This window comes from Heliangelus exortis, chromosome Z (assembly GCF_036169615.1).
Source record: "Heliangelus exortis chromosome Z, bHelExo1.hap1, whole genome shotgun sequence".
NCBI lineage: Eukaryota > Metazoa > Chordata > Aves > Apodiformes > Trochilidae > Heliangelus > Heliangelus exortis.
Window position 1 is genome coordinate 26463415 of NC_092454.1, and position 17224 is coordinate 26480638.

Sequence of the window (17224 nt, forward strand, 5' to 3'; positions counted from 1 at the left end):
ATGCTCCTCACCAATTTTTAGTGGTGCATCTGGAGCTGGCGTTGCATAGAGTAGATTTTCTGGCTTCAAGTCACGATGCACAATCCCATTTGCATGCAGGTACTAGAGAGAGAGGAAATCAGAGCATTTAACTAAGATTAAGATGTAATGGTCAAGCATCATCTGACATCTTCCTAATAATTTGTAGCATCAGATTAATAATCTGCTATGTATGTGACACAGTCACTAAACAGATTTTCAGCAGTTTTTTTTCTTCAAGCCTGCTCAGCACAAAATCCTTGGATGCATATGGCAATCCGAATATGAAACTAAAATTTGGGAAGGCAAAGATAGCATCGTGTCCACTTGAGAAAAAAAACAACTCAAAAAGTAATTTTTGCTTTTTTAATACAGTGGTATCTTCTAGGAAGTAATGTAGTAGATGCTGAGATACCAAAGTCTGTCTTAGAAGAAAGTATTTATGTTGTAACATTCTGAGAGATAAGAAAATGATCATACAACTACTAAACTATTCAACAGACACCTTTGAGTAGAAAGGATGCAGTGTGCCCTGAGCCAGCTATAAACCCTGAGTTCCCTGAGGCAGACTGTTCAAGCAGTTTAAAACCATGCAACTGCACTCTCAAAAGTTTGCATATGAGATGAATCCTTCACTGGGTTTCTCAATGGGATTTTAATTTGCAAAAATTACAAGTAATTAAAAAACATTAAGACTACATTTCCCCTTCCTTAGGCATTGTTTTAGTGACACTGATTGTGTTTTCAAGTGTGTTTTTCTTACAGTGCAGTAAGTGTTGTTTCTTGACTTTCTCAAAAATCCTATAATCACAGTATTTGACATGACATGGCTTGCGGTGATCAGCCAAAGACACTTAATAACTGCACTGCACAGTGCAATCTATGTGCTACAATAATACAGTGTATCAGCTATCCAAGGTAAATACAGGAAACAATGTATGTAAACTGATGGATTGCATGCTATACACCTTTTAATGTGGTCACATCTGCATGGCTGCACACAACCATGTTGACACGGGTTAAAAATATACCTTTGTCTGCAAATGAAGTTTAGTAGTAGCCAAGCACTAATAGTTTAGCATAGTGCTGATGTGTTTCTCATGCAGAGTTAACAGCAACACACAGGGAATCTACCAAAACCAATCAAGTTGGTGGGAACAGCCTGAAGACACACCTGAACTAATCTGCATTGATGCAAATTGATTTTGCCAACTCTTTAGAACTAAGAAAGATCAGACATTTCACAATCATTCTTTAGAAAGCAGACAATTCTGATTTATTTATATAAACAATCTTTGACCAAATCTGTGCAGTGAAATGTTGCAGCCAAGTCTGCAATCTTTTAGCAGTCTGCTTTACACATGCATATAACTCTAAAAACTTTTTCTGGTGTGAGGCATGAAAGCATGAAAATTTTCTTCTCTTCCCATAATCACATTTTTGTGTTTAGGAAATCTGGGAAAAGACTTTGGGACAAAACTTTTCCTTCCTTTTAAGTTGTAAAGTGGGACTGGCTCACAGGGCCCCTTCCCAGACATAGCAAGAACCAGAACTAATGACATTAGTCATCAATGATGCTTGTGCCACATGACTGACTGACTTTTCAACAGATTTCTACTAACTTGAAGAATGAATTCTTCTTTTTTTATTACAAAAATTAAAAATTAAGAAAATTTCCTTTACCCATCCTTTTGCAGAAAACTTGCAGGATGAGAATGCCCAACAAATGCTAACTGCCTCAATAATCTAGCCCACGTCTTTCAAAGACTGATTGCAATAGTCTGAGGTATCTCTCTCCTCTCACCTTCTCAAAACTTTTGAAACTTCTCTTACCCACTGCCCTACACTGCTCCTTATCTCCCTACGATTCCTGCCCACCCATGGTACCTCTCCCCGCAGACCACATAGTTCCTGTCACAGTTGCTACAATTTCTAATCTCAGTCCCTGCTGCTTTATCCTCTCTCTCCCACTGTTTTTCTTGCTTGACTTCATATTTTAGCATGAGATGATACCTGTGGTCCTCAGACAAACCATGCATGACGTTGGGTCTGCCTCAAGCAGCAGGTCATTGGTTTAATAGAGCTACTGTTTGCATCTTGCATCTTTAAGACCCAGTGTTCCTGTCAAATTTTGTTCAGGTTGGCCAATAGGGTCAATAGTTTTACTGTGAACTAACAGGCAAAAGCACAAATGGACAAAAGAAAATCTCCCTTCTCCCCCCTGTGTTTACACTGATGCAGAAATACCATTCTTCAACCACAGAAAAGCTGTCCTGCTGGAACCGCAGCCCTCTGAGGGGAGAGACTGCTGGGTGGACTTCCATAAAAGCTACCTGCCTCCAAACTGCCTTGTCACACAAGATGCCCACCACATGCAGCAACCTCCTGCCCTCCATCCTGAGCCACCCGTCATTTACTTAGCATACCTTCTGCTTCCCAATTCACTAAGAACAGGACTTTCCAAGACTGTGTCCATTTTCAGCATTGCACCCTTACTCAGTAAGTACCATGGGACTTATTGGCAAATTTTCAACTGGTCTGCTTCCCAGCTTGGTAATTACATTGTTTTGTATACATGTAAACAGTATTCTGAATTAAACCACCTTGATATAGCAACGAATTTAGTTTAACTACTGTATGCCACTTTGTACAACTCTTATTTCAATTTACATATCCTTTATTTTTATTGCTCTTCACTTTTAATTCTCACATATTGATCTTTATCAGCATCATGTTCCTTTGCAGACAGTGTGTCTATGGCATAAGTTCAAAGACTCTCCAAGTCTGAGTACAGCTTTGGGCACTGCATACTCTCATTGTAAGACAGATAGCCTGTGCTCTATTATTTATACTGTATGTCTCCTAATGACTAAATGATGTGATTAAATGAGAAGATCAGGATCAGGTATCAAGCCAGAGCACTAAGTCACTTCAAGATCTCGGCATTGCTGAATTACATCACTTTCTCATCACTAAGATATGGATGAGGCTCGGAAAACATCTTAATTCCATGGATGGATGAAGGGCTTTTAGATGCACACTGCTGTACAACAGATTAACACAGCATACAGATAGAGAGTCATCATGGCATGATACTTTCCTAGCAGCTAAAATGTCCTGTTTTCTTTTTTTTTTTTTTTTTTTTTTTTTCCCTGATTTTCAGTAGACAATGGCAACCATTAAAAGAAAATAAGAGGCATGGCAGTTCTCTGATTGCAGCTTTGCTAATCTGTGATAGCAAAACGAGGTGGATACAGAAAGCATACATCAAAACTCTGTGCTTCCATGGCAACATTACATGGATATATTTAGCTCTAGATATGTTCTGAAAAGTCTATATACTAAAATGTAAGATTTTCTTGTAGAATAACAGCATTTTGTCTGGCCTGATGAGATGTAGATGGAAGAGAAGCCTCCATAGAAACCAAAGCAAGGCTTGTGGAAAAAGATCTTGTGGAAAGGGTCTTCTTCATGCACAGCAGTTTCATCTGAGCAGCTGGCTAACAGCACAGGGAAGAGAAATTTTGTTTTTGCCAGGTACCTTCTCCTTTGATTTCTTTTTTTTGAGCAGCACATCAAAGCAGGTGCTACAAATAGGGACAGTACTGATTTTAAAGAACCTAGGGCTATTCTATCTAGTGAAAGAACATGAACAAGAAAAGTGAAATGGAAACATTACAGACTCTGAGCAGTCTGTATTAAGTCTGTGAATTCAAATGCAAAGGAAACAAAATACATAGAATTCATGACTGAACAATTGCTGGTACTCTAATTGCAGCTGCAGAAAGATATTTTTTTAATTTTTTTTTTCATTACTCTGCTTCTTATATACTGCAGAATTAGAAAGCAGTTTAACCACAGATGTTTTATCAACCACCCCTGGCTTTACCAGGGGCAAATCGTGCCTGAGAGATCTGGTGTTCTTTTATGAAGGGACTGCAGTGTTGGTAGGCAAGGGAAAAGCAGCTGACATCATCTATCTGGACTCATGCAAAACATCTGATACTATCCCACACAACATCCTTGTCTCTCAATTGAGAAGACATAGACCTAACAGGTGGACCACACAGTGGAAAAGGAATTGGGATGGATGGGTCACACTTAAAGAGTTGTGGTGAATGGCTCAATGTCCAAGAGGAGACCAGTGATAAGTGGTGTTCCTCAGGGGTTGGTACTGGGACCAGTGCTGTTTAACACCTTTTGCAGAGATGGAGAGTGGGATCAAGTGCAACCTAAGCAAGTTTGCCTAATGACATCAAGCTGTATGGTGCACTCAACATACTGGAGGGAGGGGAGGTGGTTCAGAGGAATCTTGACAGCCTTGAGATGTGGTCCCATGACAACCATACTAAGTTCAACAGGTCTAAGTGCAAGATGTAAGGTCCTGCACTTGGGTCAGGACAATCTCAAGAAGAAATAAGAGGCTAGGTGGAGAATGGATTCTGAGCAATTCTGAGGAGCAGGACTTGGGAGGTATTGGTTGATAAAGAACTGAATATGAGCAGATAATGTGTGCCTGCAGCCCAGAAAGCCAACCATATACTGGGCTGCATCAAAAGAAGAGCAGCCAGCAGGATGAGGGTGGTGATTCTCTCCCTCTGCTCTCATGAGACCCCACCTGGAGTACTTCCCCAGTTCTGGGGTCCCCAACAAATGAAGGACCTCCCCATGGACCTGCTGGAGCGAGTCCAGGGCAGGATGGTCAGAGGTCTGGAGCACATCCCAGTGTTACCAGTTAAATATATTCAGACTTAAAAAGCTTGATATTTGAAGATTCTACAGTAAGGGTCACTGCATGAAACCAAGTTTAAAAAATTTCTAAAAGTTATTTGAATATTTTAACACTTAGTCTTCTCTTATTCTAGGATCACATCTTACTGTTGTTAATTGTGCTAGGTATCTACTTATAGCTGAACTTTTACTGAAAACTAGTGAAAAAAAAGAAAAAGCAAAATCACTGTTGACTTGTTCTGGACATCTTTCAATAAATGTTCTTCACCTGGGTTTTTTTATTCTTATGATTATTTATTTTGCTACCCTTAATTCATGCTAGATCTATTTAATTTTTTGCCCCAGACTTTCTGACTTAAAGTCCTTGAACCCATGCTATTCTTCAAACACAGGCTTAAAAACCTTTACCTGTTTTCTGCTTTCAGGATACTTTGTGCCTATCTTCAGCTCCAGGATGTGCTATCCCTGAGAAGCAGCTTTTGTTCAAGTAGACTGATGAGAAACTATCCGAGCCTTGGCCACAACACTATGTTCCCAGGGTCCTGCATTCTCCCTCGCAGGCACAGGGCAACTGCTGGCAGTGTTACAAGTTCCCTTCTGTCAACAAGTTAAGAGACAAATCCTATAATACTTCGTTTACACTTCTGGGAGTCATTGTGGACTGCAGAGCCTTCAGGTTCCATCACGTGTCATCATTAGGGAGCAGATTTTGATGACAAGTGGATCACAACTCTGAGCATGAGTATGAACATGAGAGTGTTGCAATTAACAGAGGCCATACAGCAGAGACAGCAGTGCTAAGTGTCCTCATGATTATTTCTGTGCATCCAGCCTAACTCCTATGTGAACCTGTCCTGTTCACTAGCCCTTGGTATGGCTTACAGACCTTCCTGCTACAGAGGAACTAGTTCCCTCAGAAAATTGCAATAGACAATCAAAAAAGGTGGTGAAGAGAACTCTACCTGCACCTCTTGTTCACACTCAGCTCACACCTGCCCTCCCAGGCAGTGCTGCTTTGTAGGCTAGCACACACTACCTCCCAGGATAATGCTCAACAAGATAATGCTGCTGTGGAAATGCTCTGGATCAAGGACCCAGAGCTCCTTTTGCTCCTCAGATAAGATGATTTTCTATGTGTATTGGTCTAGCAGTGGAGATAAACTTGTGTTCTTCTGTGGCTGGGACAGAGGTTTCATTACATGAATATCTGCCCAGGATGCTTATATTATGATTGCCACATCCGTGAATACCAGATTTGCTCATATATTCAGAAGAAAAATTTCTAGCAGTCTTAGTACTCCATAGAATATATTTAGGACTTGCACGTTGAATACATTACAAAATCATGACAAAAGGGTCCTGAAGGGGGAATCAAAGTCTTACATATCAATGCAGTACTGCATATCTTCAGCTACAAATGCTGTCACTACATCTGTAAGAAGCTGGAAACAGCATGGGTTTTTTTTCTCCCTTTTCAGGAACATCCTGACTTGTAATTAAGCTCTTTCTGTAGTCCTCTCAAAAGCCGTCACAAAAACAAGTCATCATGTAACAGAAGCTACTGCATAGAATTTAGATTGATTACAGCTTTATACTGTTTTATAGAGATATGGTTAATTGAGAAAGTTTCTGAGGCAGCTAAGACAAAGTTTAAGTAAAGTTTCAATAATCTAACATAAGAAAGAAAAAAAAAAAATCTTATTTTCTGTTCCTAGGAAGGTGAGTGAGCTTGCCATAAAATGGCAAAGCCAGTCTCTATATAATTTGCTTCTAAAATAATCATTAAGCACAGATCTTAGTCCATAGAAATGGATATGCATCATTCAAAATGTACAGTCAATGATAAACTCTACACTGGGGTAGACTTTGGACCAGAAGTGGCTTGGGAGTTTGTTAGTGAGTGCCTATACCCTGTTATAATCTGAATATATCATCTGATTTATACATCACACAACCAGTAATTTTAGAAAATTACAGACTGATACACAGATGTGATATGTGACCTGGAGCTACTTACGTCTTACCCTGGAGCAAATAATGCTGTTCCTCTACACCTCAGCTTCAGCATCTTTAAAAATGCTGTGACACATAAGCTGTGTTTTAGGAGTCTGAGTGACAAGTGCAAAAGGGGATTGGGAATACATGACAATCTGTTGTTGAAACTGTGTTGTCCCCACTGAAGTCCCTGTAAAACTCTACTACTTCAATGAATTTACCCTTTATTTAAAAGCATACTGCCACTATGAGCACTCTGGTTTTGTGCTTCCATTCATCTCTCAGGCAGCAGGTAACATGGAATGCATACAGGACCTGAAATCTTGTATGGTTCAGTTTTGGGACCCGGATAGTTTGATTTCTGCTGGTAATGGAATAGTGCATGCCTCTGAGTTGACCCCTTGCAGTCTAAACAATTAAAGTGTGCGTGGTGGGTTTTTTTGGTTTGAATTTTGGGTTTTTTTCTTCGGTTGGTTGGTTGAGTTTTTGTTTGTTTGTTTTGGTTTTTGTTTTTGTTTTTACAAAACTGAAAACAATTACTGAAACTCTGAAAATAAATTGGAAATGCAGAGCTTGTTTTGAAAAGTTTTGCAGAAGTGAATCTGAGAATTCATGCTTAAAGAGCTATAAAAGACACTGTCAGTGATAGTGTCAGAATCCAGCTCCACAGGAACCAAAGTGTGAAATCAAGTCACATATACAAGAAAATCTCTCTATCACTATTCTTTTACTGTGTCATATTGACTTCAGGACCGAATGAATAGAAGAAAATTTTATCTATGCAAAAGACAAAAGCAATATTGATTTATTTTCTGGATATATTTCATCACCTTTTAGATTTCTGTATCTCAAGAACAAGACAGTGGGTTCTCAGAAAGGTACTTAATAATTAAAGCTTCTCCAAACATCTTGCAGAATGCCAATTCTTTGCACTTGTTTTACTTCTACTGGTTGTTCCATTAAACTGGAGTAGTCCAGTATGACTACTTCTTCATATACTGACTTTATACTATATATACTATATATTTGTACTTCATATACTGGCAAATACTTTCATAAAACTTTATTTATACTAGTTAAACTCACTTAATGGAATATTGTTTTAGTGGAACAAAGAATATTTGCCTTTGCATTTTCTAAAAGTATGCATTAAAACAACTGATTTGATTTATGACTTCAGATAATAACTCTGTAATATAAAAAGGTATGAAGAAATGCAGCAGTATAGACACATAAATCTAAATCTGGTCATTTTCTTTGCTGGTCTGGTATATTCAAATTTATGAGATAGCTCAGAAGAGAAATTCTAAAGTAAACAGAATATATAAAGTTTTAACTGTAATGTCCCCATTTTAATTTTTTCTTTTTTTAACATTTGGAAAAAGTTTTATATTTTGAATGATCCTGCTTTTAGAAGAGTGAAAGAGCCCTAAGGATGATGACACTAACCAGGTGTGATCACAGGAAATCATGCACAGGCATTTCTGTAAAACGTGATACATGTAGGAGGGGATAACACACACACTTTCCCACGCAGATCCCAAATGAGTGTGCTTTGTGCAGAGCTAAGTGTTCACAGGGGCATGAAATTGTTCTCTTAAATTGTAAGCAGACCAGAGCACCAGAGTAGGCAGAAGAGCTTTGCTATTGTGGCTTCTTGAATCCATCCAGAAGATCTGCCCACTTGCAGACTTTCTGAAGTCAGTGAAGAATTACCATACATTAATGATGTTACTCATATAGCCACTCTTCTTAACTTTTTTTTTTTTTTTTTTCTCCATGTCTGGAGAAAAAGACAAAGATGCTGGTTTTCTTTCTGCAATTGTTCAGGACCCTTGTAAAGGGAAACCTTCCCCACAGGTACTGGGGACCCACTGAATGCCTGCCCTTGTCCCCTAGCAAAAGAAAAAGGTGAAGGATACATGTGATTTTGTAAAAAACCATAAATTTCTGATTTAATTCTAAAGTGCCATAGTAATAGATGCAGAGTAATGCCATAAAATTGGGAAGAACTTACTTAACATGCATAACTTGATCTGTCAGAGCAATGAGGTGCAGTACACCATTTTTTCCCCTCCATAATGAGGAGATGCAATAGAAAAATAACAGGACAGCTAAGAAAACCCCATGAAGAGCCCCCTGCCTGAAACAAACCCCAGAACCTCGTCATCCTGTGCTTGGTACCAGCACCCACTTCCTCTGCAGTTTTGCGCAACACACAGAACCTCTTTGCTCAGCTTATTTCAGTTGAGTAGCTCCTACAATGCTCTAAAATGTGCTGAGGTTTGTATAGTGGTCTGAAGACAGAAATAATTATGTGCACATTACATCACTACCATGTTGTTCTACTCACTTCCTGTCTTCAGCATTTTTTAATTTATTGATCACAGTCACTTTATAAACAAATAGGAAAAAAATCCCTAAACAAGTATTTTAATTAACTTTAAAACATGAAAAATCCTTTAAAATTATTAGAGATGCAATTATTTTAAGACCAAGCGAAGAAGAATTTCCAAAACTTGTAAATCCACTCAATATGCCTTTGAAAATTAGTCCTCCTTTAACAAACTTAAAAGCAATCAGAGAGGAATTTTGCAAAACCAGGTTTTATTCTTTAAGCTGATGTCATGAATCTGCAGAAGGCATCTTATCAATCTGGTACCCCTGTATAAAATAGACACTTCAGCAACGTCACTGTAGTTCTAGCAAATCTAAGCCAAATAGATTCTGTATTCCAAGGAGGCTACCAAAAATCAAAGCATGTTTTTGCAAGCTAGTAACACCTTTGGTTTTGCCATTAGGAAATTATGAAGGTACAAATGAAAAACAAAAATCTAGTATAGACCTAAAGCTGCTGTCAATGATACATAGTGCTGCCTCAGGCCCCTGTAACCTCCAGCATAAGAGAGCCATTTAGCTGATGGTAAACGATTCCTCGCAGTGTTAGGTTCCACTAACCACAGAGATTTGCAAATCATAACTCTAGTATATTTGTAATGGGGCCTTGCCCAGGTTTGGGCCAAGATAAAGGTGATTTTCTGACTTGTAATTTTGCTTTCAGTTAAGTTTCCTATAAGTAGCTGCACTTGCTGAAATTAACAGCAAGTTTCTCAGACAGTGTCTGCTTCTAGGACTTATAACACTCGATGTTTATAGTTACAGCTAGAGACCGGGGTGCAGAGCCAAGGACACTGCTCAGCTCTGAGGAACATTTTGCCCTCCGGAAGGAGACAAGGAGTAAAAAGGTCACACCTGAACCCCTCCTTTGGGGAGGAACGGACAAGATAGATGCCAGAATTGACCAAACAGAGTATTCCATCCCATACATGTCATACTCAGTATAAATTCGAGGGATCAAGAAGATCAAACCCTTTCCTGCTTCCCTTTCTTCACCTGTCCCTGTTTACTTCAGCATCCTGGGAGGATTCTGTCCGTTCCTCTGCCTGTGCTCCTGATCCGTGCCAGCCCTTATCTGTGTGTTCCTGCCTCCACCTCCCGACTGCTGCTGACTCCAGGAGTCCAGCCTGGACTTTCCCAGGACTGCCCTGCAACCTCAGTGGTGACACGAGAGTTACTGGGGGGGGAGGAACGTGGTATCAATTTTCCTGTATATTTGTATATATTTAGTAATTTTTGCCTTTTTATCATTACTGTTTCATTAAAGCTGTGTAGTTTAGTTTCCAACCCATAGGTCTCTCTCCCTTAATCTCTCTCTTTCCTATATCAGGGAGGGGGATAAGTAGAGAGCGTCTGTCATTCAGATTAATTGTTGGACCAGTGTTAAACCATGCCAGGCCATAATATAATCCCTTACTAGTCACAGGAGCATGTCGCTTCATTTTATGCCACTTATTTTAATTTTCTTGTAATAATTTAATTTTTTGTAATATTCTAATCAAAGAATTACATTTCATGTCTTTTGATTAATTTCTCTGCCTTCCTAGGAGGGATATTTCATAAAATAATGTAACTCTTAAGCGGATAGGTTAGAGTCTATTCTACTTGAGTTTGAAGAATAAGGTGATGTAGTTCTGCCCTTACAATACAGTAATACTAGTAAATTACACCCATGCCAAGGAGTGATATTGGGTGCCAAAACTCAATTTCCTACACTGTTCCAATTTTTATAACAGTCCTGGGTAAATTAGCAGTGATCAAAACTGCTTGTTAGTTAAACCAAGGAATAATCTCACCAGGCAATCTAAAACTGGCCACTTAAGTTTTGAGGCCAACACGGTTTAATGGCATGGATACTTGGCATTGCTGACAGAGAGTGACCCCAGAGAGTTTACTTGCATCCACAGAAACCTCATAATTAAAGTAGTGGGGTGCTAGTAAGACCAAACTACTGAAATTTTGTATGAAGGATACATGTGACCACAGCAGGGCACAGAAAGCCTCATATGAATGTTTTTGGTAGGGTCAGAATTAACAGTTCTTTTGGCAGCGAGGTTTCAGGGTAATAAACCGATGAAGGAAGGTGAAATTTCTTTTGCTCATCTGAGAAGCTCTTTTCCAGAACTACACATATAAAAAATCTGTAATTGTTACTGTATCATTGTATCTAATGAGAATTGCATCTGAATTCCTATTCATGCATAAGTAACACACAGATGCTGTTGTGGGTTAACTATACTGCTTTCCCTAAATTGTGAAACTTGGTCTACATGCTAAGCCTACTATTGATGTTAAATTGAGGAAAGGACTGCCTAGACTCTGTTTCACTGTTTGTTTCATTTTTCTTTTTACTTCTGTGGCAGACTTTTTACAAAACACAGTTCTAAATAGCACTGCCCTCAAGGTCTACTCACACAGAAGTGTTTCCATTTATTCACCCACTAAAGCCGAGCCCTCAGACCATGCAATACAAAGGCCAACCTCAGTTTTCCAGGTGCCATTACATTAAACCATAGCAGTGGTATAGCAAACTTGGGCTGCTCCCAGCCTTGTAGCACCATGACAAATATACTCTTCTATTCTGAAGAGAGGAAGGAAAACAATGCATGACTTGTGGAAGCAATAGCATGCTTCAGGAAAATTCTTGCTTAAGGTACACCTTGCAGACAGTCTAGATCTGACAAGTGTCCCACTCTTTCATGCTTTTGCAACACAAAATTTACACTCAAACCCAGAGAAGTCTACTATAGCTCTCTCATGGTCTCTTGGTGCCCTCTTCATCTTAAAAACAAAACAAAACAAAAACAAAAACAAAAACAACAAAAAACAAAACAAAAAACAAACAAAAAAACCCCAACAAAAAACCCCCAGACAAACAAACAAACAAAAAACTAAGAAGCCAAAACAGAAAGGAAGAGCTAGGAGGACTGTGTTCCACCATGGATGTGGAAATGAAAACTGCATTCTTATTTAAGTATTGCCCTCAATTAATTGCTTGCGAGCATATGCATCTCTGCTCAGCCAAAAGCATCACACAATTCTTCAAACACAAACTATACACAAAATTCTTCAAACAAGAAAGTGGAAATGGCTTCCTGACTGCCTAGCTGCACTGTAAGAATTTTAGATGAGTAATGTCTTTTGTTAAGCAAGAACAGCTTGGCCTACAGGGCTGTTAACAACCTGTCAAAGGGGAATGATTTAAAGGGCTGCTAGCTCCAGTTCAAGGAGGAATATGGAGCAGAGATATCTCAGAGATCTCGAGCAAGTGATAAAAAGGAAAGTTACTGCTGAAAATGAGGTCTCTCAATATGTGAGGCTCAAAGAATACAGGCAAACATATGTTTCAATGAGACGTCTGGTAGATAGCACTGAAGACTACAAGGCTGAGCTTCTGTACCATCTTCTCTGAGGCAGCCTCCAGTTTATGAACATTCTTTTACTTCCATTTGTATTTTCAGATAACTAACATTATTCGCCTTAGCCCCTGCAATTTTGCCGCATGATAGACTGCCTATAATCCATCTTTCCTTCTATTTTTTTTTAAAGCAGTTTCCAGGTACCTTTTTTCATTTTCTCTCCTGTTCTTCGTCCCTCAGGAGTATCTAGTGAAGGCAATTGTATTTGCTTGCTCATCTGGGGGGCTACCCATCTTCTCTACTAGTACACTGACCTGTCCATCTTCTGCTCAGGTCTCTCACATGCCCTGAACTGCATCTGCTACCCAGATACTCTACCAAGGTATGTTTTAAGTTCCAACTGCCATCCATCCTTATTCATCTTTCAGCACCCTGACAACACATTCTGTAACACACACAGCTCTCTCATTTTACTTGCACAGCAAAAATAAACAGTTTCATGTGACTGCTAGAGCTGAACAGTATTCATTATTGACATGTCTACTGGATTTTGTAAAATACCAAATTCTCTCAAGAGTAGTAATCATTCCTGTAATGGACAACTGTACAATACTGTGAAGCACATAGGTGGAGAGTCACCAGATGGAAATGCGAGAAGAGAGACTAAGGTGTATTTATACACCAAAGTAGGTGAACAAGTTGAACTAGTGTGATGCCATTTTTGCAACTGACAAATGAAGTCCTTGGGTGTAGCAGGGAAGTTACTCTTATAGAGATGCTACTGCACAAGGCTGTTGTTAAACCACATGCCAAAACAGGCTTATGGCTGAGCTATTATGTCTCCTATTTTTTCCTTTTGTCAAGGAAGATAAGTAAGTGGGATGCCGTCCAGCTGAGTCCAGCTGAGTGATCTGGAGAATTTGTCCCATTTTTTATGATTTTACCTTGAACATGCATCCCTGAAATTTTATCTGGGATTGGAGTTCTCCCAGAAAAGTAGAAATCAGGTTCAGGTCTCCCAAGGGATATTGAGGATATACAGAAGGATATACAGCCAGAAGGCTGAAGTACTCAATGACTTCTTTGCTTCAGTCTCCTCCGGTAACCACTTGAGCCACACCACCCAAGTCACAAAACACAATGGCTGGGTCAGGGACAGTGAAGAGCCACCCAGAGTAGGTGAAGATGAGATCCAGAAATAAAGAACCTGAAAGTGTACAAGTCCATAGGACTTCATGAGACACATCCACAGGTCTTGAAGGAACTGGTGGCTAAAATTAGTAGGCCACTAGCATTCATATTTGAGAAGTCATGGCAGTATGGAGAAGTTCCCACAGGTTGGAAATGGGGAATCATAACCCACATTTTTAAAAAAGGGAGCAAAGAAAACCCAGGGAAGTACAGGTCAGCCTCACCTCCGTGCCAGGTAAAATCATGGAGGAGATCCTCCTGGCAAGACTACTAGGGCATGTGAAAAACAATGAGATGATCATTTACAGCCAGAATGGCTTCACTAAGGGCAGATTGCACCTGATGAATATGGTGACCTTCTACAACACAGTTACAGCTCTGGTGGGTATGGCAACTGACATCTATCTGGACTTGTCCAAGCTATTTGACATTAACTCACATGACACCCTTGTCTCCAAGGTGGAGAGACATAGGTTTGATGGATGGACCACTCAGTGGACAAGGAGCTGGCTAGAAGGTTGCACTCAAAGAGTTGTGATCAATGGCTCCATGTCCAGGTGGAGACCAGTTACAAGTAAATTTCCCCAGGGGTCTTTTTGGGGTCCAGTGCTGTTTAACATCATCATAGAATCATATCATAGAATTGCTAGGGTTGGAAGAGACCTTAAAGATCATCTAGTTCCAACCCTCCTGCATTGGCAGGGACACTTTCCACTAGATCAGGCTGCTCAAGGGCCCATCCAATCCGACAAGGGGAAATGGATTTAAATTGAAGGCGAATAGGTTTAGACTGGCTCTTAGGAAGAAGTTATTCAGTACAAGGGTAGGGAGACTCTGGAACAGACTGCCCAGAGCAGTTGTGGATGCCCCCTCCTTGGAAGTGTTCAAGGCCAGAGCTGGATGAGGCTTTGTGCAACCTTGTCTAGATGAGAGCCATCCCTAACCCATGGCAGGGTGGTCAGAATATGTGACCTCTGAGGTCCCTTCCAACCTAGGCCATTCTATGATTCTATGATTAAATGATTCTGTGATCAGTAAGAAATCTATTCACCCTGAAGCTCATGTCCTTATACATACAGGCTTATTAACTTAATAAAATTTGTAGGGTTGGAGGGGAAAAAACTGTTGTTTGTCGAGACAGAAGATAAACATTTAGAATGGTAGAGATGGAGAAGGAATGAAAGCCCACAGCTGTTACTTAATCACTGGCTGATAAGATGTTTCCAACAGGAGTTCAGGAGCAAAAAGCTAACAGGTCTAATAATCGCAGATCATCACTCTGTGAGAAGATACATCTACAATGGCAACACTGCAAAGGAAAGCTATCTAAACAAGAACTGTGGAGAAGATGGAAGCAAAAGGCTCAATTTCATATTTGAGCATCCTTCCTAGGCTCCAAAATGCAGCATCCTTGCTGCACCAGGGGTATTTTTTTCCAAACTGTGAGTCAACAAGGCCAAACAATGACTGTGTTTGCTCCAGTGACTTCAGTGCAGCTCTGGTGACCCACATGGATGAGGGACGGAGTCACAGTAAAATCTGTGCTGTTATGTAATGTGTGCCTATGTTTTAGCTTCAGAAAGTCTGCCACTTCAATTTTTAGTTACAAGCAGTCAGCGCTCAAATTCTGTCAGCTTGCAGAGATTACAGTAACTAAATTTAGACAAACCTGATTAAACAAAGACAGAACATTTTTAGGTAAACCAATGATATTTCCAAACAAGGAAATGGAGACTTTCAGGCATTTTCACACCATCAAATATAAAGTTTAGCAGGATTAACTAAACAATATTACTTATGAAAATGCCAGTATTTTCCATTATTAAGCTGACAATTACTGCAGTTACCTCTTTGATAGCCTTAATTATCCTAACTGCCACTCTATTTAAGCTATTTTAGCCTGGGTTTTGAAAGAGTCTAACACAGAATTGCAACAGTATGTATATAAACTATGGGCAAAACCTGATTATTTTCCACACAAAAAAATACTACAGAGCCTACCGAGAGAAACCAATGTTAAGCCAGAAGCTAGCAAGTTGCATGGATGCCTGTATGCATATAAACATATACCAGCACACAATACACAAACTGAGTTAAACCAGATGCATTTTTCTTCGAAGCAAGTGCATGCATTTAACCTGTTATATATTAGGGGAAAATTAAGAATGCTACAGTAATAACACTTCCATATGGAACTGTGCTTTTGTATCTGGTGCTGCACATCAGCCGCTACTACAGCTGCGGGACAACTTTCTCCACCAGTATTTTAAGACCCTGTTTGTTAAGCTGTGATCATCTCTAGTGAACACACTAGCTGGCTGCCTGTGCCATGTTTAGTTTGTTACACAGTTATAAAATCGAAGGAAGAGGTCACACAACGACGTGGATACTGTATCAGATAGAAAAGTATCACACTTTAGGAGCTCTCCACTGTCATACCTCTTCTAAAAAAATCTGTAAAAGAGATGTACAAAGATTTCAGCTGAGCCTTTATTTGCTTTGGTTGGTGGTTGGTGAGAGGGCATATAGGGTTGCATCCCCCTGTTCAGAGCATCTTCCTTCCCTTTGCTTAACTTTTTATGAAATCCAGAGGGATCAACTCCTGAAGTAAAACTACCCTTTGTGAACCAAGGATGCCACAATGATTTAACAAAATTCTTAAGTCTGGTTAGGAAACTTAGCTTGCCAAAACCAACGCATCCTAAAATTCAGGACAGCACCCAGAATCTGGAGGACTTCTGCATTTGAGACATCTCTAGATACTTCAGCCAAAGCCTGTTAAAACCTGGCACTTGGGGCTATACTTAGTAAATCTGAAAGACTGAATATACTTCTCTGGGTACTGCACACTAGAAAATGTGAATCTGCAACGTCTGTCTCAGTATTTTCCTCATGACAAGCTACTTCTTTCCAGGAGAAATGCCAAAAGCAATATACTGAAAAACCAAATACTAAAAAGAGTTTTTGATTTTAACAGCCAAGAAGAGCTAATTTTTTTTTGTAAATGGCTGCAGGGCATTTGTATTTGGTGTTTTCCAGCCATATCTGAAGACATTGTTTTCTTTAAGAAATCCCAGGTAAAAAAATGCTGTCACAACAGAGGTTGAGGCAGAAATACATTCGAAGAACTTTAATGAATGTTCAGTCTTACTGTGCTACACTGTTGCACAGCCTATTAAAATATACCGTCTTCTGACCTTTTCTACAATGAGAGGAGATAGTCTGTGGTCAAGGAATAGCTTTTATTCTCCTAGTCAAGGCCAAAACAGCAGTTATCTCCATGAAAAACATGGAGCACATTATCAGCCTTTCAGAGTTGGTTTTGTTTTGTTTTGTTTTGTTTTAAATCTGGGAAGATGAAGGTTTCAAGACTTCTTCTTTTCTACTAACCAACAGGGCAAAATTGAGTCTCTAATCCTCAATTACTTTTCTATCCTCAATTACTTGACTGTCCCAAGTAAGACAACATGAATGGCTGCTGCTCCTAGCATTTGGAACTTCTTCCTGGAGGAAGCAAATTCACCCCAGAAAGC

At 39.6% G+C, this 17224-nt stretch overlaps 2 protein-coding genes across 5 annotated transcripts in view; one reads left to right on the forward strand and one right to left on the reverse strand.

Annotated features, from left to right (window-relative positions):
- Positions 1-2634, forward strand: part of STARD4 (StAR related lipid transfer domain containing 4) — a 39989-nt gene extending 37355 nt beyond the window's left edge. Inside the window, exon 6 of the mRNA XM_071731658.1 lies at positions 2282-2634. Coding sequence (XP_071587759.1) covers positions 2282-2314 — 33 coding nt within the window. The 3' untranslated portion in view covers positions 2315-2634. The remainder of the gene's footprint in view (positions 1-2281) is intronic.
- Positions 1-17224, reverse strand: part of CAMK4 (calcium/calmodulin dependent protein kinase IV) — a 136393-nt gene that overhangs the window by 13717 nt on the left and 105452 nt on the right. For all 4 annotated transcript variants that reach the window (XM_071731653.1, XM_071731650.1, XM_071731652.1 and 1 more), the window contains one exon: positions 12-102. In XM_071731653.1, coding sequence (XP_071587754.1) covers positions 12-102 — 91 coding nt within the window. The remainder of the gene's footprint in view (positions 1-11; positions 103-17224) is intronic.